The sequence below is a fragment of the Globicephala melas genome, chromosome 2 (genome assembly GCF_963455315.2).
Source record: "Globicephala melas chromosome 2, mGloMel1.2, whole genome shotgun sequence".
NCBI lineage: Eukaryota > Metazoa > Chordata > Mammalia > Artiodactyla > Delphinidae > Globicephala > Globicephala melas.
The window spans coordinates 133,379,180-133,396,265 of record NC_083315.2 but is presented as its reverse complement, the minus strand read 5'-3'; the positions used below and the strand labels follow the sequence as shown (position 1 = coordinate 133,396,265).

Genomic DNA, 17,086 nt, shown 5'->3' with positions numbered 1-17,086 from the left:
ACTTGTTTCTTTTTTTAAATAAAGCCATCATATTAGTTTCCTATTGCTGTTGTAACTAATCACCACAAATGTAGTGGCTTAAAACAATATAAATGTATTATCGAATACTTCTAGGGGTCAAAAGTCATAAAAATGAAGGTTTTTGTAAAATCAGCAGGGCTGTGTTCCTTCTGGAGGCTCTGGAATCTATTTCTTTGCCCTTTCCAGCTTCCAGAGACTGCCTGCACTCCCAAACTTGTGGCCCCTTCCTCCATCTTCCAGGCCGTACATGTGGCAATCTTTTAAGTCTTTCTCTCTGACCTCTGCTTGCAATGCCACATCTCCTTCTCTGACTCTGACCTTCCTGCCTCCTTCTTCTAAGGACCCTTGTGATTACGTTGGGCCCACCCGGATAATCCAGGATAATCTCCCCACCCAAGATCCTTAATCACATCTGCAAAGTGCCCTTTGCCATGTAAGGCCATATATTCATAGGTTCTGGAGATTAGGACATGAACTTCTTTCATTAATCTGCAGACCACAGCCATTTACTTTAGATATTATTTGTGATACACATGACTATTTTTCCATTTATACTGCTTTATAATGCCAAATAAAGCTGGAAACAAAAAAGTAAAAACTCTACTGTGATACAGCCTTTCTCCATCCCAAACAGCCACCACCCTCCCACCAAATAAATTTATATATGTAAAAGTACAACATACGTCATACGCGTGAGTGTAGAGCTGAGCTTTCACATTTGAAGGCAAACTTGCAGTTTCTGCCAGGTTAAAGATGAAGAACGGTGTTTTCATCCTGGGAGTGGGAGGGTGTTCATGTCAATTTTACATTCAAAGCTAAATCTGCCAGACTTTTCCATTGATAAGGAACATACAAAACCATTTATTGTATTCTTTTCACTTCTCTCGTATCAATAGTTTACTCTGAACCAACGGTAATCCTCCCCCGCCATCCCAAGACACTGCATTCACATCTAGTGCCAAATCTTAGAAAAAAGCTTATGTTCATCATCCCTACTGTACATCATCTTCCCTCCAGATGTACATTTCATTATGCAAGAGCAGCTAGGAGGCGGAGACTTGCTGAGTTTGTCAGCATATCCCTGAAGGTACCCATCGCGATAGTTCATGCCACGTGTGACCACTTCTTCAAAGATGGCTGGACTCTTTGACCACATGAACTCATCCAAATTGTAGTCAGCACACCAATTAAATCAATACCTGCCTGAATAATGACCTGCTTTCTTCTTTTATGTGATTTCTCCCCCAGCTTTCCCGCATTCAGTCACAGTGAGGAATTGTGGAGACATTCGGTGTATCTTTGATTAGTTCTTCAAAGCAACAATTTGTTCCTATAACTGGGCTGATAACTTGCAATATGCAATTTGCTGACTTTTTCAAAAACACTACTGCAAAAACTGTACCTTTTTTGTAATTGTTGTTTTGTCAAGAACCATTCTTAGCAATTTTTTTTTTTAAAGATTTTTTTGATGTGGACCACTTTCAAAGTCTTTATTGCATCTGTCACAACGTTGCCCCTGCTTTATGCTTTGGCCCTTTGGCCGCGAGGCATGCGGGATCCCAGCTCCCCAACCAGGGATCGAACCCGCACCCCCCGCACCAGGAGGCAAAGCCCCAGCCACTGGACCGCCAGGAAAGTCCCTCTTGACAATTTTTTAAAAAAACCTCTTTAAATGTATGTAAGCCCTTTACACCCTAACTCAATTCTTGGTGCAAAGCACAGTCCCTGGCCCAGAGTGGGCATCAATGCATTTTTACTGGAGGAAGCACTTCATACTTGGTACCTCTGTCTGCATCACTTAAGACTTTTACATTAATATTTAGGCCAAAGTCTGTTAGTGTTATATGTTTTGAATATTTTAAAAGAATGACAGGAACCCAGAGAGTCAAGAGCGTCACCACGAAGTGTTTGTTCCACACAGGAACAACAGGAAAGTACAGTATCTAGCATATGAATAGTCAGATCTCTTTGAACATGTCTGTCTGTTCCATTAGACTGAGCTCCGTGAGAGTAGGAACTGTGTCATATTCATATGTGTAGCTCCCATGCCTAGCACAGTGCCTGGTCTCTACGAAGTTTTCAATAAGTGCTTAAATAATTAACTAGCACATTACACATGGAGACAGGGTTGTAATTATCAACTTCTCCTCAATCAATTACACTCACTTTGGTTTAGTTGAGATAGGAGAGCATAGGAATTAGGAATGTTCCAGAGTCAGACAGGTGTGAGTTTTGGACTCTATTGGTAGAACTATGTGGCCTTGGACAAGTAACCTCTCTACCTCCGGTTTGTTCTTTTGTAAAACGGGGATAATAATAACTTCTTCACAGGTTATCGTGAGGATGAAATGAGATTATGCATGGGTAATGATTAGTACAATCCCTCAAACAAAATAATTACTCATAAGTATTATTTTTATGATCCCCACGCACCACTACTCCCCAGGTGAAAAGCACCAGAGGCTCTTCTGCTGCATTACAAACAGACTGCAAACACACACGTGTACATTATTCACCTGGCTTGCCACATCTCTTCATTGGCCACAGATTCCCAGGAAGATGGAGCAAACCTGCAGTTACAAGAAAACGGTAACATGTTTCTGCTAGCTACCTTTATTGCTGTGGACACGTAATTCTTGTTTTATAATCTTACAAGGCAAATAAAATAGGCTGCATCCTGAAGTACTGATAGAGACCAAAATAACAAACTTATTATTCTCCTAGAAAAATTTGATCATTAGGAATTTGAGGTTTGGGTAAATGTATTCTTAATCTGCATAATGAGCCCCAGTGCCTCATGGGGGCAAACTAAAGATTAGTGGCAAGAGGCTGGAGGCATTTGGGGAGCCAGCTGTTCCTAAGAACTGTCAGGTGGGCGATGGGGCAGGGCTGAGGCCTGGGTCACTCTATGGACACAGCTAAGAGCCACTGAGCTGTAAAGAGAGGGGACTCCCGGCTTGCATAAATCATTGCTGGAGCTAGGATGCTGCTCCAAAAACACTGGCTGAACCATTTGCTGGTTTTTTTTCACTTAATTAAAATTTCTTTTATTATGTATCTATTTTGACAGAATGGAGATAATGAGTGATGCCATGTACCTGTACTGTTGTTAGCTGTTTGGAGAACAGGTGATTTTCTAACTTTTCCTCACAATGGTCACAGAGTACTTTTTTTTTGGCCGCACCGTGCAGCTTGTAGGATCTTAGTTCTCTGACCAGGGATTGAACCTGGGCCACGGCAGTGAAAGCGCTGAGTCCTAACCACTTGACTGCCAGGGAATTCCTGTTACAGAGTACTCTGAGGTAGAACTACTTATCCAGCTCTCGCTGGTGCACAGCAATGTGGTCTGTTTACTCATATTGACTCAAAAAACTTTGGTACCATTTGTTCATATGATCTTGACTGTTGTTCTTAAATTATAAGCAATAATTATCTAATCTTTGAATAATTCATAATTTAAAAAATAGGCAATGGAGACACCTGTCTTCAGATGGTGACTCATCTTCCATATGGGAGAGAGTCAAGTCTAGGAAGAAATGCTTCCAGGAAGACTAATCATGCCCAAAACGACAGACCAAGGCTGATGACAAACAACTGAAGAAAAAGTTACTCAAATCCTAGGCTTCCCTACAGAGGAGTGATCTGCCATTCTTGAAGGAAAAAAATATGAGTTTATGCAGGTGGAAACCATCATGGGCAACAGGGTGAGTGCCTTTTAAAGCTCTGTTGCAGTTAATAAATCTCTTCCACTGTTAGGGTCTAAGCTACAGGATGGTGGACCGTGTAGCATTACAACAGCTGGAGGTGGACGGTGGCACATGTTTAACTACTGTGGTGCCCAATCAACCACCACCGCCCTTCCTCCATCTCCAAGCCTGAGGACAAGAAATATATGTTCTCTTTCTCTATTACAATACTCTGTGGGCAGCAAATAACCATATTAACTAGTAATTAAAAAACACAAAATACATCAAATAATTAAAAGGCATCTCTAAGTTTCTTAGGCACACAAAATGGCTACACACTGATGAAAAACATAACTGCTCTCCATACCTTCCATAGTCTTCAGTCCAGTTATAGATGTTTCTCGTAAGTTTAATCCACTCCTCAGGGTCGAATACAATCTCCGAAGAAACTAATTTGTCACAAGAACCCCATGGCCAAAGTGAATAGTTCTTTTTCCACGTTGGGTCGCCTTCATGAATTCCTATGCAAACAAATGTTTCTTTTCTATTGAAAACAGAAAAATATGCATTTTTAACTTAAAGTTCTAAATGTTGAAGTATAACTCATGAAGGGTCATTTCTGACTCTTTAAACCTTGGTTACCAATAAACCATTTGTGAACACTTTGGTTTATTTAAATCTCTCCCAAATAGATTGTTTTAAATTTACATTGAGGGACTTCCCTGGTGGTGCAGTGGTTGGGAATCCACCTGCTAATGTAGGGAACACAGGTTCGATCCCTAGTCCGGGAAGATCCCACATGCCGCAGAGCAACTAAGCCCGTGCACCACCACTACTGAGCCTGCGCTCTAGAGCCCGTGAGCCATAACTACTGAGCTCGCATGCCACAACTACTGAAGCCCACGCACCTAGAGCATGTGCTCTGCAACAAGAGAAGCCACCGCAATGAGAAGCCCGTGCACCGCAACGAAGAGTAGCCCCCGCTCGCTGCAGCTAGAGAAAGCCCGTGCACAGCAACAAAGACCCAATGCAGCCAAAAATAAATAAATAAATTTTAAAAGTAAATAAATTTACATTGATATTAGTGTAAAAAATACTATTTGGGAGGTTGAGGCGAAGCACACAGACATAAATGATAAAACTACCTGTTTGTGACATTGTAAGAAATCACTTGGGGATAAGCACTGTTACAAGGAACGCTTCTGTAGTTCTGTCTCATGTGTAAATATACATATTATTTGATACCTTTAAAATTTTATAGGTGGAAATATGTCTTCATAGTAGTAGTAGTACTACTACTACTACTAATCTCTCCTTCCTCAAATTTCCATGGCATTTTATTTTTAATCTCTTTTAACATTATTTTATTGAACTTGTTATCTTCATTTATAAATCTTTCTGGGAAGCCCAGAAGCATCCTGAGGATAGGCTCTCTATCTCTGAATTAATTCGAAATTCCACATAGCACGATGCATAGCTAATACAGAATATTTGCTGAATAAAATTAATTAGATTTGACTAACTATTAGCATCTTCAAATCCTGCAAAAATTCATAATAGAAATGGTTTAAATAAGCTTGGCTCAAAAACATTATAATTGACTGGTTCTGTTCCAATTTTTGGTGTATACCTTAACAGCTATTACCAAGCAGAAAAATAAAGGAGCATTATTATGAGCAATTCCTTGAAAGTAAAAACTTCATGAACTTTGAAACAAGACACTTCTGGCTTAAATTTTGGATTTGTTCCACCATGTATTACCTCTATGATTTTGGGGAAATCACTTAATTGCCTGTGTCTGGTCTCCTCATCAGTGAAATTGGTATGAACTATCTTTCACAGCTGTTTAAGATTAAATGAGATATCTGACATAAAGTAAAACATAATAGAGTTCTGGTTCTAGGGAAGATGGAGTCATCATATTCTATTCTGTCTCTCTCACTGCACACAACTGTAATTTCTGAACAAAAGACCTGGAACAACTATCTGAAGACTCTGAAAAGTAAATGGTAGAAAGAAGACTGAAGGAAGAAAGCAGAGTTCTAAGTTCCACCAAATCCGCAGTGAGTTTATCCCTTTTCCCCTTCCAGGATTACCTGGCCTGGACTCAAAGGAAGCCTGAAACCCAAAAGTACATACCAAGTAAGGACAGAAAGAACTCCAAGAAAAGCCCGGCCCCCTCCCTTTTTCCTAGTCCAAAGGGCAGGAAAAGGAACTTGTACGGACTGAGGAGAGCAGAGGAAATCCCCAGGATGTTTTCCCTTCTTTCCTTCCCTGGGCACCGGGCAATACTGTGCCAGCAGCAGCACAGTTACAGCAGTGGCAGCTGGGCAGGTCCCTATAGCTCTGAGGAAGGGGAACACTTCTTACTAATCAGAGGAGCTGTGGTTCCAAAGGTTGGGAGCAAATTCCTATTACTCCTCGACTGGGTGAACTTGAAGACAGATCAAGAGAAATTATACAATTTAAACAAAGAGAAAAAATATTGAGAAAAATGTACAGAGTTTAGGCACCTGTGGGACAATATCAAAAGGTCTAACATTGGTGTCATCAGAATCCCAGAAGGAGAAGAGAAAGAAGGTGGGGCAGAAAAACTACTTAAAGAAATAATGTCAGGAAGCTTCCAAATTTTGTGAAAGACATAATCTTTCAGATTCGAGATACTCAGTAAATCCCAAGGAGGTTAAACTCAAACAAAGTCATGCCCAGATACATCATAATCAAACTGCTGAAAACTAAAGACAAATAAAAAATCTTTTTTTTTTTTTTTTTTTGTGGTATGCGGGCCTCTCACTGTCGTGGCCTCTCCCATTGCAGAGCACAGGCTCCGGACGCGCAGGCTCAGCGGCCATGGCTCACGGGCCCAGCTGCTCCGCGGCATGTGGGACCCTCCCGGACCGGGGAACGAACCCGTGTCCCCTGCATCGGCAGGTGGACTCTCAACCACTACGCCACCAGGGAAGCCCAATAAAAAATCTTGAAAGCAGCCAGAGAAAAACAACACATTTCACACAAGGGAAACAATGATTTGAATAACTGCAGATTTCTCATCAGAAACCATGCATGTCAAAAGGATATAAAATAACATTGTTAAAGTGGGGGGGAAAGAAAAGAACTATCAAGCCAGAATTCCATATCCAGAAATATCCTTCAAAAATGAAGGTGAAATAAAGACATTTTCAGATACAGGAAAACTAAGAGAATTCACTGCTAACAGTCTTGCTCTAAAAGAAATGCTAAAGGACTAATTTCAGATGAAGAGAAATGATACAAGAGGGCAGCTTGGAATATGAGGATTGCAGGAAGAGCAACAGATCTGGTAAATATGTGGACAAATATTTTAGATTATCTTTTCTCTTAGATTTTAAAATATACGTATGAGGGTTGAAAACAAAAATTATCACATGTCTAATATATTTGACAACTCAATCAAAAGTGGGGAGGTTAAAGGAACTTATATGCCACTAAGGTTTCTACAGTTCACTTGAAGTAGTAAGTAGATTGTAAAAAGTTAAGTATGTCTGTATACTGTAATTCCAAGAGCAACCACTGAAAAAATTTACCAAGAGACATAGTAAAAATAATTTAACATGGAATACTAGAAAAAATCAAAGTATCCCAAGAAAGCAGGAAGGGAAACAGTGGAATGAAAAACAGAGAAACAAACAGAAAACAAATAGTAAAATGATAGATGTACATCTAAAACATATCAATATTTACATTAAATGCAAATGATCTGAATACACAATGAAAACATAGACACTGTCAGAATGGACAATAAAACAAGAGCCAAATATGTACTGTCTACAAGAAACCCACTTTAAACGTGACATAGGTGGTTAAAAGCAAAAGGATAAAAAGAGAAATACCATGAAAACACTAATCAAATTAAAACCAACCAAAAACCCAGAAGGATTTTTTTCTAAATATAGAAAAAGGTGCAAATGCAATTCAACGAAGAAAGAATAATGTTTTCAACAAATGATATTCATATGCAAAAAAAGACCTTTGTTCTAAGCAATACCCTTGCAAAGTTAACTCAAAAGGGGCCATTGATCTGAAATGTAAAACATAAAACTATAAAACGCTTAGAAGAAAACATGAGAGAATCTTTGTGACCTGGTATTAGGCAAAGAGTTCTTAGATATGAGATCAAAAAGTATGATCTATAAAATAAAAAATGATAGTTGGATTTCATCAAAATAAAGCAACTTTTATCTGCAAAAGACACTTTGAAGAGAACAAAAAGACTGGGAGAAAATATTTATGAATCACGTATTTGACAAAGGATTTGAATCTAGAATATACACAGAACTCTCACAACTCAATAGTAAAAAAACAAATAATCCAGTAATCCCACTCCTAGGTATGAAAACATATTTACACACAAACGTGTACATGAATGTTCATAGCAGCTCTATTCACAAATGCCCCAAACTGGAAACAACCCAAATGTCCTTCAACAGGTGGATGGATAAACTGTAGTACATCCATACAATGGAATACTACTCAGTAACGAAAAGGAATAAACTATTGATATACAACAATAACTTGTATGGATCTCCAAGGCATTATGCTAGTGAAATATGCTGATGTCAAAAAGTCACATACTTTATGAGTCTATTCATATGACATTCTGGAAAAGTTAAAACTATAGGAACAGAGAATAGATCAGTGGTTGTGAGGGTTAGGGCTTCGGGGACAGTATGACGACACAGGACAGCGAAAGGGAGTTTCTGGGGTCATGGATGTGTTCTGTATCCTAATTGTTCCTATCCACTTGGCAAATTCTTACTTAGCCTTTAAGTCTCCAACATTTTATCCATACCACTATTATCATGCTTGCCAGCTGATACTATAACTTATCAGTTTCATGTTTAAGGTACCACTTGACACCTCTCTGAAAGACTGCGACAGCAGGGATTCACACCCATGCATCTGCAGCTAGTATAGGTCTTGGGACATTTTGAATACCCAATATTTATTAAATAAATACTGCATGAATGCCCCTGGGAAGAATTAATTGCTTCCCCATCCATGCTCCCAGAACACTTGGCTTATACTGTCAATTAAATCATCTATTTAGTAAACACACATTGAACATTTACTGTCTCTCACACTTTACAAGGCTTTGTTAGTATAGAGCTTATGCCATCATATTATGGCCAATTGTATTCATATCTGTGTGTAGATACAACTAGATTGTAGTCTTACTTAAACCTGGAACTGTCTCACTTTATTGCCTAATACAAACTGGTACATAGTAGGTTCAATTAATGTTTATAAGGTTGGATTAAATAAAATGCACCAAAAAATGCTGATTTGGAGATGTTAATTGTTAACATTTTATTCCACAATAGAACAATTAAATATTACTCTCATAGCACATTTATACCTATCACCTTCATATTACTTCATGAGCCAGAGTAAACTCCAGGCTCTGAACACCAGAAGTACCACATCATTAGGTTCTTGGTAAGGAATAGTTCAACTTTTACAAAGAATTTCTGAAGTCCCCTTTATAAGAGAATAGAAATTATGAAATAAGTTTTCTTCTTCACGCTCTGGACAATCCCAAGCATTTCACGGACAGGAAAAATGTAACACTCTACCACTGAAGGAGTTATTTATTCTTGACCTTAACTATGAATAATTTTATGTTCTCAAGTATAGAATTCACAATTCTCATATGTTATCTCAGCCAACATAACTGTAGGTGTTTTTCTTATTTATAAAAATGGCTTATCCTTTAGAAAAAAATCCTTAAGCTATTTTTATATAGTGATTATTCCTGGAAAACGTTTGCATTAAACTTAAAAGGGGGCCATGGTGTTGATCAGGGGGAAACTATAATTGCTTGCGATCTATCTGCAATGATTTCAAGTAGGCAGGCACATCTCCAATTTCTCTGAATTGTACTAAGATCTTATTTGCTATTCTTGCTAATCTGTCTTTATTTTTCTTTTACCCAGAACAATAACATTTATTTTTGCCTGGCCTCATTTATGCACAGATATTCAATTTAATTACAGAGATAATCTCACCGGTGACAGGGAAATAGGTGTAGAAAATTGGTCTTTTGGATGAAGCACAGCTGCTACATAAACAATTTTAGAAAAGCTTAAGATTTTAGAAAAGCTATTATATGAAAAGAGTGCTTACAGTTTATTTACTTCAAGAAAATGATAAAGATTAAATGTGACCATTCCACTAGGTAATATTCCTTCCACAGGATTCCACCGGTTCCCAGGAAATTTGACGCCTGGTAAATGCTTTGCCATCTTGGGTAAATACCACTCATAAGTCATCATCTGCCAGAAAGATAAAATATGGTATCATGCTTTTAATATGTTTCTTTAAAAAGAATCAAGTTTATCAAGGACAATGAAAAGGTTCTAAAATGTGGAGGTACTCATTAAATATAAACATAATTGAAAAGTACATACAAATGCAACTGAGGTATGTGGCACTGACTCTTCTTCTAATGCCTTAGACCTTAGGTTTCATGCCTTCAATTATAACTATCAGCCATCAATAAAAGCAGCACCTAGTTTCACTTACCTCCATGCATTTGCCAGACTACCCAGAATGACCTCCCGCTCTCATGCCTAGAGAGTGTACTGAGCTTTCGGAACCAGCTTAAACACCACTGCCTCTCAGATGCCCTCCCCAGGTCCCATGCTCTTATAGCACTTTGTACCTACCTCAGTTATAGCTCTTAGCCTATTCCTCACTAGACTGCAAGCTCCTACATGAAAAGGGCTGTTTTCATCTCACTGCCTCTGCGCCTATCACATTGCCTGGCACAGAATACTTCCCAAACTATGTTTGCTGGACCTGAAAAGTCTTTCTGATGGCCAGACTAGACAACCTAGGCAAAATACAGAGACGTGTCATTACTCTGTTCTTTCATTCATTCATTCATTCATTCAAAAAACAAGTATTGCTCACCTATAATGAAGAAGATATCAATCCCTGCCCTTGAGAAGCTCAATTATATGATAACCTAGGCCTCAAAATTAAAAACCCTTTGGCTAAATTATCTGAATTTATTAGTAGCTCCAAATTAATTACATAGTCTTTTGATTAAAATAAATCATTAGTATCAAAATTTTTTTCTTCATTCTATACTTTATACTTCATTCTATACTTTTATATGTACAGATTTCTTTTTTTTTTTTTAAAGAAAAGACTCCTATTTACACCTTCAAAGCTTCATTAAGTTTGGATATCATCGTTTGAGCAATTATGCTTATGTTTTACTTGTCTATACAAAATCATTTAACTAGAAGTGACAAATTAATTTTAATCTAAGTGTACATTGTAAATACTCAAAAAATACTTATTGAATTAGTTTATTACCCAATAGTTTCAGTTCTTGGCTATAGAAACATTAACTACCCACTGTGTGCTATGGCCTTACTCTTTCTAATTTAATTCTCATAATAACCTTATTATGTGAGAATAATTAAGTTATATCAGACACTGTTGATTGCCCACTCAACAGCCAATCCTTTCCAACTAACACAATCCTGGTTTTAATCAGGTAGTTCTAGTCATTCTCCTTTGCTAGTGAGTAGTTTAGGAGTGGTCAAGTGACCCAATACTGGTTAGTGGGGCCCAAGTAGAGGTCTGCTGGGGGCATCTGGGGTACATGTTACTCCCAATACAGAGAGAGAGAGAGAAAGAGACCCCAGGAGAAGCACTTTGCACGTGATGTTTGGAACCAGGCATCCATCAGTTCAAGAGACCTGCAGAAAAGCTGCCCCAGAACACTGTCATCATGGAACTGTTTGTATTATCAATCCTAAAACCTCCTCTCTCCAGACTACTTGTCTTATGAGATTAAAAACTCCATAGTTTAAGCTACTCTTTAGTCAGGGATTTTGTTCCTTACATTCAGAAGCATCCTAACTTACTTATCTAATGATCATTTCCATTTTATAGATAAGGAAACAGAAGCTCTGAGAGGAAAAATCAATAGACCCAAGTCACACATCCAAGGAAGTGAGAGGATGAGGACTTGAATTTGGGTCTAATTAACTTTGAAATCCAAGCTTCTCAATCATAGTAGCTGTCATCCCAAATAGTATTTAAAATCATATTATGATACCATATTTTCAACAAATGATCTAGCTTTGGTCAGACGCTAGACTGAAGATCAAATTAATCATTTGTGTACATGATATAAATGCAAACTCCTTCTAAAAATATGTGTAATTTTCAAATTTCCCTATATTTTCAAATCTGTTTATAGTGTTCTCAAAAAATTTTAATTATTCATTAATTGAATGAAATTTATTAAGTAAGTACTGTGCCTAATAGTTTGCTCAAACTAAATGTATTTTTTCAAGGTTAAGAATTTCTCTTTTCCTGACAACCGTTCTAAAAACACCAGAGAAAGATTTGTTCCCTTTAACTATTTATGGCTTAAACAATAAACCCTATAGTTTACATATATTTTTTTCAGTTCAAGAAGATTGTTTTAATAGACCTTGAAATTTTCACAAGTCTTCTCCAAAAATACTTTTGTCTTAAGATCAACAAAATTTACAAATAAATTCTATAGCAGAATTGTGGTTAATAATTTCTATTTTGCATGAAATGTATACCAACCTGCAGTATGACTTATTTTATAGTCAGCCTAATTTAATTTAATCCCTGGATCACTAGGAAGTGTTCATTTGAATGGCTGAGTTAGCTGGATGTAAAAGAACAATTTAGAAATAAATTTACAACACAACATTGTCATGGTCTGTCACGTGAACTACAGACCTAGGATGCTGTTTGAATCTAATATGAAACACATTAATTCTTAGAACATTCAGTTTAAAAAGGAAAGAAGCAACTCATGACTTTTCCTATTAGTTAAAATAAATAAAAGAATGTGATATATATTTTACCTAAGAGTGATCATAGAAACTGTACCCACTCAATGTTTAAAAAAAAATAGTTCTTTAAAAAGCATGTTTTAAAATGATGGCTACTACTATATTCTAAGTGTATCTTTCATATACTTACTTCCTGATCCACTAATGAAATATCTGGCCTCAGTCCCTCACAATAATGCATGTAACGGAGAGAATTCCCTGGCAGATCTCCTCTGAGTAAGATAATTGCATCATGAGGCATAGAGGCTAGAAGATTCTTTGCAAACTTATCGATCACATAGTTGGTCCTTTGGTCACAAATGCTAAATAAAAGGATTACAAAATATTAAAATAGCAACACATTGTTTTAGTTTTAATAAGACTGGGCTTATTTCCTGCTCCATTCCTTTCCCATCACACAATCTACATTTAGTGCTTTAAAATATTCTAACATATCTTCTAAGAGGATGCATATATTTGAAAAGGGAACACTATTAACTGGGGAAAAAAAAGAAGGAACTAATTGTGCAATTGAGAAAAATCAGCATACTGCTTTAATTCTGGAATTCATTATCATTTCCATAAAAAAGGCAATCAGTTAGTGGTCAATAATAAGTACTTTTTTTCCTAAAAGCATATCCAATTTCACTAAAAAGAAGTAAGGTTTCTGATTCCACTTGGAGTTTAAGGTAATTTCATGTTAATTCCATTTAGCTCAAAGGAATTTTCAGAAATGCAAAAGGAAATCTGCCAGTTTCTGGCATAAATTTGCACGTTTGTCTGACTCTCTTGCACATAGAGGTTGATCCTTTCCACCACTTCCCTGGACCAAAGACTCCCTGTGTTCCTCTCTCCCTTCTAGACTGAGAAATCACTAGAGAATGAGACCAATGAGAAAGAAGGGAAGGAATAATGTGTTGAGATATTTACTTCTCTCCAGGCATAATCTGCCATTGCCAACAACAGCAGTACAACTCTTTTCAGGGATGAAGTGGACTTTCTAACTTCAAAGAAAAAACTGGCATGAATTCTGAGAGCTTTCCGTGAAAAAAGAAAAAGAATACAAGAAAGGAAACGCATCGAAAAACAGAAGAAGCAATGTCCTTCCTGTTATTATCAGGTCCATTACATGTAATGGTACTGAAAAACACAGCCTAAAGTTGAATCACTGGGTTAGCATCACAAAGCAAATGAATACTTCCGGAAACAAAATATTATCCTTGCCTTTGTAACTGATGCAACCATTTTCTACTGTGATTCCCTACATTGCAGGGTGATGCCTCACATTTTGCCACCCAGGAAAGTTGCTGTCTATTCCATTCACCTGGGGTAAAAAAAGAATCAAAACCAAACCAAACCACCCAGTCTGTGCAGGCATCCCTGGTGTGGAACTGGAATTGCCCTAAAGACCTGAGCCACGAGAAGACTGGGATAAAAAAGGGTGAGTGGAACTTCCCTGGTGGCACAGTGGTTAAGAATCCGCCTGCTAATGCAGGGGACACGGGTTCGAGCCCTGCTCCAGGAAGATCCCACATGCCGCGGAGCAACTAAGCCCATGTGCCACAACTACTGAAGCCCGCGCGCCTAGAGCCCGCGAGCCACAGCTACTGACCCTGCGCTCTAGAGCCCGTGCGCCACAGCTACTGACCCTGCGCGCCTAGAGCCGGTGCTCCACAAGAGGAGGCACCGCAATGAGAAGCCCTCGCACCGCAGTGAAGAGGAGTCCCCGCTCGCCATAACTAGAGAAAGCCCGTGCACAGCAATGAAGACCCAGTGCAGCCGAAAAAACAAATAAATAGTTAAGGTTTTTTTTTAAAAAAAGGGTGGGAAACACACTATGGGCTCGGCAAACCCTTCTTGAACTTGGAGTTGTATCTGGGACCTGCATCCCCTTCCCACAAGGCCTCCTGGTGACACAGCCTTCCTAACACCGGCTCTTCCTCAGTATTATAAAGAACATCAGTTTTTCAAGTTAAGTTGAAAGGGGGAGTGTAACCTTTTAAAGTACCAATCAAATCTCAGTGTAACAAAACTCCAGTGGACTCTTCCACTTCTGTAATGTTTACTCAATACTGCCGCAAATAAATGAACTATCATCTAAACTTTTACATCTTTTATGTTAGACTGAAGTTTTCATTATAATGGTTATTAAGCAGATTTTGAAAAACACATATAATACTAATAATGCATCAGGGCTAAGAAACTTCTAGAACTTTGATTATTTAAAATACTTAATATACACTACTACAGAGAATACGAGATAAGGGCCAAGGATTACTCAAAAGATGAAATCTTTGAAGCAAAAAGTGAATTATTTTAGGGCACACAAAAAAACCCCAAATGTCTTTAGTCTCCATCTAAGTGGTATTTCAGATCATGGAATTTTAGGTACACTCCAGATTCTACAAAGTATCTCTAGGATTCCTTAGTGGAAAATATACAGAGTGTTTACATGCACCAGCCAAAACCTTGTTTGCAATGGCCTGAAACTACACATTACTCATGCTGAGAGTCTTGTTCAAAAGTTTAAGAACCACTGCATTCAGACCAAGCTGTCTCACTTTGAAAACTAGTGGAAGGTAAAAATAAGACAAACCCCTAGAATCTAAATATCCAAACGCCTCTGGCTTGAATGCTACTTTTCATAAAAATAACCAGGTGTTACCTATAGTTAGAATATATTTGGTAAATTACAAAAAGAGTTGCTGAAAGCCATTCCAGACACTGAAGCCCATTGGTGTTCAGTACTCGGTTACTCTCAGAAACAAGTGCAGCCAAACCGATGCCAGCGAGGACAGCCACCACTGCATTGCTCTGCATCCAGAACCGTTCCACCTGTGAAAGAGGCATGCAAACAGTGCGTCCAGTTGATTGGTTCATGCAATCAATCAGGTATTTATATATTTTTAAAATATATTGCATGTATCTAGCTGCTTATGCCTGTGTCATTTAGGTATTCTTAACTGACTTCTCCAACCTAACTCCATGTCACTTTATTTTTCAATTTTCAAGCATTCCTCCTTCCCTGTTTGACGTGTGGATCTCCCTTTTTGGATCCACACATTCTTTTCTATACTACAAACTTCATCTTGAACTCTTTATTCTAACATTCAAAGCAGAAGAGGTGGAGAAGTGCTTTTGCTTAACTCCTGATGTTTCCTTCCATGCAGGGAAGCTCCACTAGTATAACACTCCTGGCCTCTCTCTACCCTCACTTATTTCTTCCTGAAGGATTGTAGGGACTGAGCTGACTGGGGAGTTTGGGAGCTGGGACTGGGCCTGCATAGCTCTCCACTTTCCTCTCTTTTCCTCTTGGAAGTGAGCCGCCCACAGGAAGTACTTGTCCAGGGGAAGACTCTGGGGTGAGGTGAGCTGGGGAGGGGAGAGGCCTGCCCTGTGCAGCACTGCCTGTGACTAGTCCATTCAGGGATGCAGGATGAGGAGACTCCCTTCCCCACTGATATTAACCACATTCTCCAATCTCAGCATTATGGGTAACAAAGGTGATTCTCCCACCCAATGTACTGGTTTATCGTGTTCTCAACTGATTCAGAACTCAGGTTCTCAAGTAAGGTATTATCATCAGGCCTCTTGAACACACACACACACACACACACACACACACACCCCCCCACACCCACACCCACACCCACACTGTTTCAGCTGTTCAAAAAAGAGCTATCTACATTTATATAGTTTCTTCTGTAAGGAGAAGAAATACTCTAATCTCAGATATGGTAGTCAGGGAAAAACAGAAATATACTTGCTCTTTTGCACAGGCTTGGACTGGTGAGGTAAGAAATAAGGGAATGTGTTGCTAGAGCCCCTAATTACAACCCATATTTCTTTGCTATTTTTAAAAGAAAATCCCAGGAGAAATACAGTAGTACCTATATCTGCAAGCACACATATAAAATGACTCAATGAAATCTACCTTACATTTTTATTTTTCTATTTAACTATTGTGTTAACTAAACAATGCTTCCCGCCCCCCTCCCCCCACCCCCCCAAAAAAGAAGGCTTAGCCTTACTGGTTCAATCATTTAAATTTTGATTTATAATAATGTATATACAATTTTAACTATTTCTGAGATAACTTGCTCTTCTACGAGATTCACGAAAGACAAATTTGTACATTCTTCACTAACTTTCTGGTCAAAGGATATATCTAAGTAAAACTTACCACACCCATGAAAAGTGGTTTTGAAATATCTAAATTTGCCCTCCAAGCAAAGAACAATGAATAAATGCAAAACATTCCAGTAAAAAGCCATACTAATGATGAGTTCTGTCTGTCCCTATAAAAAAAATTAAAATATGTCCAAAATTATTTATGTGACATGAATATCAATAATAATATTACACAGTTTAAAACTATTAAAAAAAAAATTGGAACTAAAAAACTTTCCATTTTTAAGTAGGAAAAAAGAAAGATCTTAGGTTTAAAAATATGAGTTGGAATAGATAACCAAAGCATAGTAATAAACCATACGCTGCACTACATATTGT

At 38.1% G+C, this 17,086-nt stretch overlaps 1 protein-coding gene across 4 annotated transcripts in view; it reads right to left on the bottom strand.

The window, feature by feature from the left end:
- Positions 1 to 17,086, bottom strand: part of TMEM260 (transmembrane protein 260) — a 60,916-nt gene that overhangs the window by 5,994 nt on the left and 37,836 nt on the right. For 3 of the 4 annotated variants that reach the window (XM_030855090.2, XM_060294846.2, XM_030855083.3), the window contains exons 9-15: positions 16,761 to 16,875; positions 15,243 to 15,412; positions 12,729 to 12,900; positions 9,870 to 10,018; positions 4,075 to 4,251; positions 2,538 to 2,591; positions 705 to 795 (exon numbers count right to left, since the gene is read on the bottom strand). In XM_030855090.2, coding sequence (XP_030710950.1) covers positions 705 to 795; positions 2,538 to 2,591; positions 4,075 to 4,251; positions 9,870 to 10,018; positions 12,729 to 12,900; positions 15,243 to 15,412; positions 16,761 to 16,875 — 928 coding nt within the window. The remainder of the gene's footprint in view (positions 1 to 704; positions 796 to 2,537; positions 2,592 to 4,074; positions 4,252 to 9,869; positions 10,019 to 12,728; positions 12,901 to 15,242; positions 15,413 to 16,760; positions 16,876 to 17,086) is intronic. The other variant, XM_030855084.3, reaches the window with a different exon arrangement.